The 12,858-nt window shown below is 38.0% G+C and overlaps 1 protein-coding gene across 3 annotated transcripts in view; it reads left to right on the top strand.

Annotated features, from left to right (window-relative positions):
- The window catches only part of CRIM1 (cysteine rich transmembrane BMP regulator 1), a 249,518-nt gene that overhangs the window by 201,430 nt on the left and 35,230 nt on the right, over positions 1 to 12,858 (top strand). For 2 of the 3 annotated variants that reach the window (XM_020992653.2, XM_020992652.2), the window contains 4 exons: positions 566 to 687; positions 3,106 to 3,321; positions 8,030 to 8,245; positions 11,572 to 11,793. In XM_020992653.2, the coding sequence (XP_020848312.1) occupies positions 566 to 687; positions 3,106 to 3,321; positions 8,030 to 8,245; positions 11,572 to 11,793 (776 nt within the window). The remainder of the gene's footprint in view (positions 1 to 565; positions 688 to 3,105; positions 3,322 to 8,029; positions 8,246 to 11,571; positions 11,794 to 12,858) is intronic. The other variant, XM_020992654.2, reaches the window with a different exon arrangement.

Here is a 12,858-nt window from a genome sequence, read left to right as displayed (position 1 = left end):
TTAAATGGAGATGGTAATAATTGCACTAACTACCTCATAGACTAGTTGTTAAGACAGGTGTAGGTAAATGATCATAAAGAGCTTTATGAATGTGAGCTATTATCATATTTAATATTTCCATTTTCCACTGATATTCATGGCAGGTTTTGTTGCTGATATTAAAACTTTCATTAATTTCTTGAATTTCACAGTCAGGCTAGGTGGGGTGTGTGTTGCCTTTAATTAATACAACAAAAGCAAGCTCTTGGCTTCCACTGTCCTCAGAAGTAGCAGTGAGGAAGGTACTTAATTATCCATCCTGTTTATGCAGTTGTTTACTCATCAGTTTTAAGTTGTGGATGTAGTTCTCCTAATTAAAAGGATTCTCCCAGAAGCATAGTCAAGAATTGCCCTCCTTTGTAATTTGTTTGCAGGACATGGGCATGAGATTTTAGTGACCTATGCTCTCAGAATGCTTGTAGAGCCATAGTAGTTTCATTTCTGTGACCTCTGATTTGAGCATTTGATCATCATTTGAGGTGTTTTAGGTAATTTTTTGACCTTTGACAAAATTTCAATTATCTAGGAAGAATAAACATGGCTGTGACATCTGCCGCTGTAAGAAATGCCCTGAGCACCCATGCAGTAAAATTTGTCCAGTGGGTTTCCAGGTGGACAGTCATGGTTGTCTTATCTGTAAGTGCCGAGGTAAGTGTAAACATATCCCCATTGTTTTCAAAGCAACCAAGGATTCTTTTTTTTTCTTTTTTAAAGAAAGACAAAAGAGAGAATGTATTGTATTATTAATGAGACATGTTAAGTGCATGTTTCTTCCACTGAAGTTTAACTATCACTTTCTAAAGGAGAAGCCCTTAAGTTTCCTTTATTTCTGTCTTCTTAATGTAATACAAGCTTAACAAAGAATTTAAAATAGTATTTAATTAACAAGCACATTTGCCAGCATAGTCACTTTTTTAGCTTCTTCATCTCTACTGTAGTTTGAGACATATTCATCTTTATATATAAGTCTGTTTAAACAGGGACCTATTTAACTTTGATATTTTCAAATATGTGCATTTTCAGCAGTTTAGTCACTCCCCCCACCAACGTAGATTATGATTCTTAAATTCCTTCTCATACCAATTCCTTCCCTTTGATTTTTGTTTTTGTTTTCTTTGGTATTTTGGCAATACCTGTGTACCATTTGAGTTGTCTATTTGTTTGTCTCTCATTCTTTCTATATAACCACACCATTTCCTTTTATGATCACACATAATTCCTCAATAAATCCTTTTATGCCATTTCTTATACTCAAGTTGTCACTGGTTACAGGCCATTACATCCCCTGTGTCTCTTCTTCTACTTGACAAAAGATACTTGATTTCACCAATAAGGGTATTCCCTCTACAAATACAAATCCCTCTGCATTTTAATAGATGTTTCCTTGAGTTGCTTTGTCCAGAAGTAAATATTCATCAGCTGATGGCCAGCCTTCTGATTAACTTTACTGGTTCTTAAGCTGTAGGTACAGTCTATCCCTAGGTCATTACTCAAAATCTTTCCCGTTTAGCTCTTGCCAGATCTTGGGTTCCACTTGAATAGCCTTTAGAAACTCTGGGTCACCTTCATATTTCCAATTTCTAATAAATATTTATTAAGCCCCTACCATGTGCCAGACACTGTGCTAAGCATGGGGGATACAATTAATAAAAAGAAAGACAGTCCCTGCTATCAAGAAGCTTATCATCTAAAGAGGAGAGACAGCACACAAAAGGAGGCAGGAAAGCAGGGGGCAGAGAGGACAGAGCATCGGGTGGTACCCAGCGTGGGGGCATCTTGTTCCATGGAGTTGAAAACAGGCATAGCAGCAAATGTCATACCGGAGTGAATCATGACAAGGAAGTATCAGAATGAGATGTTAGTTGATAAGTGTCAGGATGTTCCTTTGATAGCTCTTGGAGAGTGATACGGAGAATCATTAAACACTCCTACATAATTTCCCACAAAGGTGAACTTAACGTGAAAGTAGTATTTCACTAAAGAAGTACATAATTAAATGTACACATGCAGAAAGCCAAAAGTGTCTGCTATCTGATGTTCCCTTGTCCTCAAGCTTCCTCTCCTGAAATTTTTTCTTATATATTATGGATCCCTTTGGCATTCTGGTAAAGCCTATAGACTCCTTTTCATAATAACAGGTTTGTATGCTAAAAATAAAATGCATAAGATTACAAAAGAAACCAATTATAGTGAAATTCACATATCAAAATATTACAAAATCAATTTTGGTGGCCCCAAGTTTAAAACCTCTACTGTAAATGAAGTGAGGCTTATACCCTATTCCTGCAGTTACCCAGGAAAATCAGTTTTGTTGTGTCCCAGGGAAATCCCTTTTAAATAACTAGTTAATTCATCAAATAGGTTCCTTTAAAAAAATTTATTTGAGCTCCTTATGGGAAATGAGTATGTTTGATTTTGAGTGGGAGAGAAGAAAGGAGGGCTTAACTTTTTAATATTAAAATTAACAGATTGCAGCAATGCTAGTATATTACAGGGTCATCTAGGTGGCTCAGTGGATAGAGTGCAGGGCCAGGAGTCAGGAAGATGAGTGTTCCTGAATTCAAATCTGGCCTCAGACATTTACTAGCAGTGTGACCCTGGGCAAGTCACTTAACTCTATTCGCCTCAGTTTTCTCATCTGTAAAATGAGCTGGAAAAGGAAATGGCAAACCACCCCAGTATCTTTGCCAAGAAAACCCTAAATGGTCTCACAAAGTCATCCACAACTGAAACGATTGAACAAGAACAATATATATTACAGAAGAAGTGAACTTCTGGATGTGAAATTCTCTGTGTACGTGGACCTACAGACACATGCACCTCCACTCTTATTTTACCATGGAAACTGGGGTGCCCAGGGAGGCTTGAAATGACTCTTCCACCTCTGTCTCTTGTGCTATCCTACCCCTCAACTGGAGGGTAGGACATATTGATCCACAACCTCAGTTACCAAAGCTTCCCTAAAAAGAGAATAAGCCATTGAAGTTTATTTTATTTATTATATAGACTTTCTCCCTCTGATGGAACTGCTTTTATATGTAGCTGCTTTCTCACTATCTTCTACAGAGGCTACGCCTTCAGCATCCATTGGGCCCCCTGTGCAGACAGGCACTTGCCTGTCTATGGATGGACGACATCATAAAAATGAGGAAAGCTGGCATGATGGATGCCGGGAATGCTACTGTCATAACGGACGGGAAATGTGTGCCCTGATCACCTGTCCTGTACCTGCCTGCAGCAATCCCACCATCCGGCCAGGACAGTGCTGCCCATCATGTTCAAGTAAAGCTTGGTTTTTGTGTTGTCCGTAAGGAAATACTGTCTGCCTTATCTTTCCTTTTGCTTTTCTAGAATTATGAATCTGGCTCATTGAAATAGATCAGTTATTATTCAGTAAGCACTTATTAAGTACCACCTATGTGCCAAGCACTGTGATAGGTTTGAGGGATACAGAATCAAAAAACGGTAATAGTTCTTCTTCACAAGAAACTTACTCTATTCTAAAGGGGTAAGTACAAGATGGTTTTTGTTTTGTTTTTATTTTGTCAGTAATAGCAACAACAAATTCAAGTGTAAAAATTAAATGTTTAGCTAAATACAAAGATCATACCCATAGTTGTGAAAAGGTCTATTTGTCATGTACCCCCTGGCCATATGTTGATGCAAAGACTGGGGAGGAGATTAGCAATGTGGTGCAACAGGGGAATGTATAGTATAGTACACAGTACTGGATTTGGAAGCAGAAGGAAAGGAAAGAAGGAAGGATGGAGGCAGGGATGGAAGGATTGAAGGAGCAAAGAAAGGAGGGAAGGAAGAAGGAGGAGAACGTTTATTAGGTGCTAACTTCTTAGCAAGTGTTGTGCTAAATGCTAGGGATACAAATACAAAAAAAAACAGGGCAATCCTTGCCTTCAAAGATCTTACATTTTAATAGGGAAACAAATCTATTTATTACCTGTGTGACCCTGGGCAAATCACTTACCTTTCTAGACCTCTTTTGACCTCATCTCTAAAATGAGAGAATTAGACTTGATACCCTCACAGATTCTTCCAGCTCTAAATCTGTGCTCCTCTGAAACCTTCATAATGTAGTCTGAGATCTGGTGAGAAATAAGCAGAGCCATGGGACCAGTACTAGGCCAAATTCAGTTCATCTTTGAGGTGCCAGAGAAAAGATGATGGGTCAGTTGTTAAATGAGAAAGTAGAGTGCAAGAAAAGCGTCCAAATCAAGACGCATGTTCGTAGACCAGGTGAGTTTCGTTACTGGGAGGGAGTTAGGGGCATCTATGGTAGTAGACAAAGTGGAGAGTTCAGGCCAAAGTGAAAGTCAGAAAAAACTAATTATCAGGCAAAACAAAGGAAAAGGTATCAAACTTCAGTAAAGAATTTCTATGGTTTGTCACATTCAGTGAGCTAAATATTTTTACCAATTTTTGTTCTCCCCAGTGATCCAAAATTATGGACATCTCCCACACATTCATTGCCTATCTCCTAAATAGGAAGGATGTATGTTGGGGTGAAATTGGACACTACTTATTTTTAAAAACTGTTCAGCCACTTGGGTGAAGGGTTGAGTTGTATTTTAGAAAGGGTTAATTCATTTATGTTGCTAAATGTTAACCATACATTTGGCTAGTACAGATATTTATAAGATCTCCATGTTTAGTGTGTTCTCTTCAAATGATAGATCCAGTCCTTCAAGGAAAGCCTTCTTTGTAGCCCCCAGATAACCATGAGCCCTAGCCTTTGATAGGGCTCCTAGGACAGAGGCAAATGAGGGTCTTCTTGTGACCCTCACCAGTCTGGTCTGGTTACACTAGGGGTTTGGGAGCATGAAGAGAGAGAGGCCTACCATGGACTTAAGCAATAACTGACTCTCTCTTTCCTGAGTGATATCCTCTTCCAACTGCTTAATCCCCCTGCTTAATCCGCCTTGTCCCCAGCAGGGTTCGAATACCAGCGCTACTGACCTCAGGTTTCCCACAAGGTCTTGCATCCTGATATGTGACTAATAAAGTTCTCTTAAAAAAAAAAAGACTGAGTGAGCTTAAAATTTAATTTAACCAGGAAAAATGGCACTATTTTTATATCTTGAAAAAGGATACTTAGAGGTACCTATTTATAATGTAATTTCTTGGAAGGAAAAATCTGCAAAGTGTCCAGTTAATTCATCAACCTCAGCCCTTCCAGTCCTTCTCTGTTTGAATTCTTAAATATTCTTGCCACAAATAGAGAAATTAAATCTCTAGAATGTTAAGTCACAATGATGGTGATAAATACAGGCTCAAGAAGAGAACAGAGCAGATTCAAAAATTACATTGTCTGAATTATACTTGTTAATGACAATCATGCGTGACTGATCAGCTGAAAGGCACTTGACCTCTCAGTGTCCTGGTGTCTCTCTAATATTATAAGGTGCTATACAATTGCTGATGTGCATTAGTAGAGGGGGTTCCCTCACCACTAAAGAAATCACAAGCCCAGTCCAAAAAGAAGGTTATAATCATAGACACTGTAGTTTCTCTAGCCCTATTCTCTGTTAGATGGCGAACTCCTTGAGAGCAGGGAATGGGGTTTGCCCTTTTTTGCATCCTCAGTTCTTAATACAGTAGCTGGCACATAGTAGGCACTTAATAAATGCTTATTAACTAACATTGAGCTCAGCATTTGTGCATATCTGTTATCTTTTTCATCTTTCATGCTGATATTGGAAGAAGCGGATATTATTCCATTTTGCAGCTGAAGCAACAAGCAGAGAGATTCTCTGGTTTTGGGAGGTATCATGCTCAAAAGTCACACAATGTTTAGAAAGTACTTTAGAAGTCATCTACATTAACCCCCTCATTTTATAGGAAAGGAAACTGAGGCACTGAGAAGCTACATATATATATATGTACATACATACACACATACATACATGTGTGTAGAATGTGCAGTATATATAATATATATTTCACATACATATAATGTACTATTATATATGTATATATATACATCCATATTATATCATGTATTTCCCCAAAAATCATCCCTTTTATGGTTTATCTCTTGTGTATTCTTCTTACTGAAGGACCCAGATTTGTTCATCTGAAACTCTAGTGGCTTAAGGAGAGAACAGAACAAGTGGCTCCCAGCCCCTTCCCTGCTCAGCTTTTAGGACCTTTCTTTCTTCCTGGGTATTCCTGGTCAGCTCCTTTTTTTATTGTTGTCAGGATAAAGGAGCTGCTACTGAACCTTTCCCATGTTAGACTACAGGTTCAGTCACTGCTATTTTTTCCTCAGGTTTCCCTTCCTCTTTCTTACCCTTTCTCTTTCTGTTTTTCTTTCATATCCCACCTCTCTCAGGTCCCTCTCCTGTTTTGCCTTGAAGCCAGTTGTATAGGGGAAAGGGTTAGAAAGGTAAGGAAAACTGGAAATACACATGGCTATTTATTCCTATGACTTGACTATCTTTCCCCTTTTGTGTTAGGATGTAGGAGCCATGGTCCCTTAGAAAAGCAATTCTTCTCTTTTTTCAAGGAAGATTGTTTTCAACTCTTCTACGGGTCTGCTTAGGAAGCCTTTTACTAATTCTCCTGTATGAGCAGTCCACTTTAAGAAAAAATGTTTCTCTCTCAGCAGCACAAAATGTATTATTATAATTTGTCCACTCCCTTTCTTTCCCACCACTAAACCCCTAACTCCGTTTATACAAGTCAATTTGCATTCTAACTGTCTTCCCTTCTCTTGTTTGGATACTGAAATGCTGGGTCCTTTCACACTATATCTGTTATTTACTAGTTACTGCATTACATTACTACTATTTACATCAATATCATATTCAGTATCATATTTCTGTCGTCCTTAAACATGACCAAAATACTTTCCTTCACTGATCCCTATCTCCATCCCTGTCCTTTTGGATCAAGATAACCAAAGTTATCTCCCTAACTAGGATTCAGCACTGACTCTCACTTTTAACTTGCCATCATGACTACAGAATCCAAACTACATTGATCATGGTACGAATTGGTGGAGGTAGTCTTTATTTTACACCGTGGAGGGTTACAAGAATTGTATTCACTATGACATGCAAAAGGTGTTTCTACCATGTTCCAACACTCACGCCCCTCTCTTGATGTTCTCATACTATAATCTGTGAACAGGCTGTCCCCATCCTTTTTAGCTCCCAAGTGCAGCTCCAGGGCAGCTCTCAGTACTTTTCAACATACTCCTGATATTGAATTTCCTCCCTATCATCATCATCTCATTTGAGGGACAAAAGAATAAAATTGTCTCTGCTGGAGAATGATGGCAGTTATCAACAACCTCTCAATTTTTGTCTCTCAGTGGTATCTTATAACAGAGGTCTAGTCTTCAATGAGAATTTTCTGTCTGGTGATTCTACATGAACATTCCTGTTCAGTTTGCTGGCAGGCAGTCTTAATTTGGGTGTACCCAATTTGATTACAGGACATATTTCCAAGTTTTCAAATACTTAAGCTCCAGAAAGTTAATGGAGTGCACAGGGCATTGAATAGGATGGAAAAAAAAAAGGAGCCAAAATTCTCAGAACTTTTTCTGGGAAGTTTATGCAAGATTCAAACAGTTGATTTCTTTGTAAGATTTGTTAATTACAGTTCACCTCTGCAATCTCCTGAAAGTGATAAGTGATCAGTGTAATCCTGTTTGAGGAAGAAGTTATCTTATCTGTGGCATTAATTCTCTTATTTCTAAGATGTATCATAAATCACCTTCTTTTTTTAGTATGATGAAAGGAACTTGTGCTCTCTCCTTATATTAATATACATGTTTAATATACTGCTTTTAATTTCTTTTCTTTTCTTGATCAAAAGAAGTTGAAAGAATTATCAACCATTTTTTTTAGACTAGTGACTCATGAGCTGAAAAACATCAGGAACTTCAAGAACTTCTGAGAACGACCTGTAAATGACAATACTTCCTCTGTCATAAACCTCTTTTGTTTTCGTCTTATGTTTGATTTTTCAGATGAATTTGTGGTTCAGAAACCAGAGCTAAGCAGCCCATCCATTTGCCATGCTCCTGGAGGAGAATACTTTGTGGATGGAGAGACATGGAATATCGACTCTTGCACCCAGTGTACATGTCATAGTGGCCGTGTGTTGTGTGAAACAGAAGTTTGTCCTCCCCTTCTTTGCCAGACTCCCTCCCGCACCCAGGATTCCTGCTGTCCTCAGTGTACAGGTAACCAGAGTGTGCTTCATCTTGCTGGTGAACGTGGTAGACCAGGCAGTGAACCATTTGAGAATAGAGCAGGGTTAGAGATGTTTCAAATCAATGCTAAAAAGAAAGCTGACTTAAATAAGGACTTGAAGCAAGCTCAAATACAAATGCTAGAGAGCATTAAGATGCCCATTACCATACCTCCTCAAAGCATTCTTTTCTATGGTTCCCATTTATTTCTTGGAATTAATGCAACATTGTGGAAATCATCAAGTTTATGACTACCATTTATCTTGCTTACTACATGTCAGACCCACAAAATACTTAATTTCCAGAATAAGGCCATTAGCTTATCTTGAATGGTCTCGCTCATATAAATTTTCTTTTATGTTTCCATTTTGGAAGAATGGCTGTGCCACCCTTAGAATGTACAAAAAATGGTATTTTGAATCCTTTGAAAGAAATACTAGGTTTACGATTCTACTAATATGAAAACTAAGGAATTTCTTTATGTTCACCCTTTTTGATTATCATATAAGAGCATTATGATGTTATTTCTAGATAAAGTTTAGAAAATTTGATATAAATATAAGGAATGTTATATGATTAATTTGACTTTTTTGTCAGATCAACCTAACAGTAGTTGGACCTTAACACTAAGCTTCTAAACATAAACCATTTATCCATGGAAGAACAACATTCATAAGCTCCTCTGTTCTGTTATTAAGTTTATCAAGTAGCAGAACAAATTATTTTTACTCTTACCTCTCAGAATTTCTTTTTAATTTATCCATGGGTCAGTACTTAGAAGCTTGTTTATCTTAGTGTATTAGTTCACAATTGAAAGCTAACTGTTGATGGATAGTCTAAATAACATTTTTTTTATTGTCAAGATTACCCACAGCAGCCAAGGGCTACTAGATAATAATAATGATGATGATAATGATAATAATGAAAGCAAGATATAAATAACTATAATTCAAGACAGAATGTGAAAGTTCATGCCAAGTGCTCCATTAGTTCCTGAAGAAAGGTTAAAAATTAATGTGTTTAAGTTCAAAAGAATTAATACAAGTAGCAAGTGAACATGTTTGGTCAGGTTCGTTTTTCCCTGAAGTTCAGTAAGTAAGTCTAGAATGGCTTTTGTCTTTTTTCCTAGTTTTTGCTTTTTTTCTATTCAGTGTTTTTAGGTGTTGGGAGAAAGTGGGCTGTAGAATGTAAATAATGAAATAAAGTAGAGAGTAGAGAGGTGTAAGATGTAAATCAACTAATAAAGAATAAACAGAAAGAATAATGAGAGTCTTTGTGGAAGTAGCGAATAGAGAAGAGGTATCCTCGTAGATGAGATGACCAAATTAAATTTGCAGCTAATGTTCCAAAGGGACCACGTACTTGTTGAAATAAAAACCTTTCTCCTCGTTCTTTTCCTTGGCCCCCTCCATCTTGTGCTCTATCACAAACAACAGAGTGGGATTTTCACTTGATTTTTTCTCTGCTTTTGAGAGCTTCATGGTCCTTGGGAATAATCATCCTGGCTCTTTTCCTTATTCTTTTACATCCTCTGTTCCCATCTTATTGCTTCTATTGAGTACTGAGACATAAGCTTAGGGTGATGTGTAACTCCTCACCAAGTTTCTGATTTTTGTTTTGTTTTATTTTAACTTCTCAGTACACAGAAGTATAGAGGTGAGTTGCAGGGTCCAGGATTGGCAAGCATCATCAGTCACTTCCTACCAATGGGAAAAAAAAGTGCTGACTCTTAAAATAGAGCAGTGTTCCATCCTCAGAACAAGGAATGATTCTTTTGACATAGTGGTGGACTCCATGATATATTTCCATTCTCTCAGCCTTATCTTCTTCCTCCAGAATTAGTGCCTAAGACTTAATCTCCTTCCCATTTGAACCTAATAGAGATGGGCAGAAATACATTCTAATAGTTCTTTTCTTGCCCCACTCTTCCCACAGGGAGGACCCAAAAGAACACAGTTCCTCTGGACAAGTAACAACTGTCCAGTAGCATGAAACTATTTGCAGAGAGAATGTGACTTAAGGTTGTGCTGTTGTGGTAACAGTTCATCTCCTTTCATCTAACCTAAGCGTTTCAGTTCTTGACTAAATTAGAATCAAAGCTATAATATTATCCTTCAGAAGAACTATAATAAAAGAATAATCTATCTCTTTAGATTATATATCCATTGTTTCCAATGAGAAAATGTGTTTTTTGTTCTTACAAGGAATAACCTTGACCCTGGATTTATTCATCAAAATAATCCCTAGGTAGTGGTGGCAATTAGAAGTACTCCTTTGCGTTGGTACATATTGTACCGATCCAAATCCTTCTCCTGACAAGATGAACTTAGAGGTCCTTTGCAGCTAGAAATCTGTGTTTGTAGAAATCTATGATCCTGTGATCCAGAATGCTTATTTAAATTGGACCTTTCAGTACTTCAACATGGTCAGATTGCTACTTGAGGCTTTCGGAAGAAGTGTCCTGTTATCGTCAGTCAACAGTAAGCAACATAGTCTCTGTGAAAACCATTAAGGGTGACGTGTTCTTCAAGAGTACGATGTCCTGTTACTGTACCTCAAGACTGGCAGGATCTGGAGTCTCTTTGGTGTTGCAACTTCTTCTGCTCTCACCTACCATAAGCTTTAGGAGACAGCCTTCATGGGCTACTTTGGCTGAAAAAGATTCATCCCCTGGTAGCCATCCTCTCTGGGATGAGCCTCTCTTGCTGTGACAAGGTTAGTCCTTAAACAGCAAGTATGTGAATTATTGCTGAGCTTGCCTTGCTGGGACCTGAAAAAACTTCCACTTCCCTGGCATAGCTTTGGAGAACCCAGGGGTTATAGCCATGCTACAATGAGGCATTTGACTAGGAGTTAAGTGGAGAATTAGATAATTATATTCATCATAGATATTAAAGAAATTAGGCCAGGAGAAACATTGTATATTTGTTCTCCAGTAGTTTCTTCTTCTCTTTCTACAGTAATATGAAATGCAAGCTTCCATAGACTATATACACCTCTCTCTATTTGGCCCTCTCTTCGGTAATTTAGATTTTCTGTCACCTAATTATGTGCACATCTAAACTTAGGAGGTTAGAGGCATTTTCTTCTTGGCCATTGGATGACCTGAAAATGCAGATAAAAATATTATCTTTCAGACCTGCCTAAGTTGGCCTTTCTGTTTTATTATTTGAATATGCTTTTTAATATGTATACTCAGAGGCCTAAATGTTGGCCACAATCTTTATCAGGCAGAGTGAAGAAGACTCATTATGTCACACCATTAGTGGCCTGCATCCTCTTATTTTCCCTGCTGACTTGTGTGTCCATTTTTCCAGATGAACCTCTTCAGCCTTCCTCATCAAATAATGAGAGCATGCCTAGTTACTGCAAAAATGATGAAGGGGACATATTCCTGGCAGCTGAGTCGTGGAAACCCGATGTTTGTACCAGCTGCATATGTATGGATAGCATGATTAGCTGTTACTCTGAGTCTTGCCCTTCAGTCTCCTGTGAAAGACCTGTTTTGAGAAAAGGCCAGTGTTGTCCCTACTGCATAGGTAAGACAAAGAAAAAAAAGTCTTAATCTCTCTGAGTGGCTATTGAAAATATATTAGCAGCTATTGATCTAGTTGGGTAATTGGTTTGACCAGTTGGCATTCCGTACAAGACAGAACAGAATTGGGAATCCCAATCAGAGGAAAAACTGGAAGAATTTCCCTGAAAAACAGCGTACCAGGAGGAATCTAAGATGTGCTCTCTCAGAACGTCACTGTAGTTTGAGGAGTTTGAGATCTGCTTATGTCCTTTTGCTATTTCTGGACTTTGAGCTTCATTTTTCAGAAATTCCTTTTTCCGTCCAAGAAATACTTCTAGGATGAATACCACATTGTGGGCTTCTCTTCCTGAGAGAACTATTGCAATATGTATTTCCACCCATCCAAAGATTCATGATTTATTGGTGTGAGTATTCCTTATACCCAATTCAGATCACAAATTGCTCTCCCTCTAAGCAGCCTTTATAAGTTCCTGTGACCAAAAGCATTCATTATCTGGTAGCCAGTCTTGGGATGCGCAACTATGAATTCAGCTAAGCTGGTCCTTGACCAGCAGGCATCCAGGCTGTTGCCAGCCTGACATTCAAAATTTTTCCAGCTTAATGGATTCTACCAGAGACTGTGCTAGCAAAGCCTTCAGGAATCCAGGACCACCTCCACTCTATGATGAGGCATCATAAATTAGATTTTAGTAGAAGCTTATATTATCCACGGGAATATAATAAATCAAAAAATAATGCTAATTTAGAAAAAATTAACCATCTGTTTAATCTTCTTTTCATACTCTGGCTGCTATTTTTTTTTCATGACAGTTCTCTGATTGAATTCAATTCAATAAACACATTTTAAGTCCCTACTCTGTGCAAAGATTCATGCTAGGTAAATAAAAACAAAATAGTGCCTTTCCTCTAGGATCTTACATTCTGCTGGGTTCTCATGAGCAAGGACTTGTAATGTAGCATTCCCCATCTTGTGATCAATTTCCTGAAAATCAACAAAGGAGATGTGCAGAAGGCCAGTGGTCCCTGCAACAACCATCCCTAATCACAAGGAACAAGTGTTATTCTA

The sequence above is a fragment of the Phascolarctos cinereus genome, unplaced genomic scaffold (genome assembly GCF_003287225.1).
Source record: "Phascolarctos cinereus isolate Bilbo 61053 unplaced genomic scaffold, phaCin_HiC Scaffold_2;HRSCAF=192, whole genome shotgun sequence".
Lineage (NCBI taxonomy): Eukaryota > Metazoa > Chordata > Mammalia > Diprotodontia > Phascolarctidae > Phascolarctos > Phascolarctos cinereus.
Note: the sequence above shows the minus strand (reverse complement) of the source record. Positions and strands in the feature narration are given on the sequence as shown.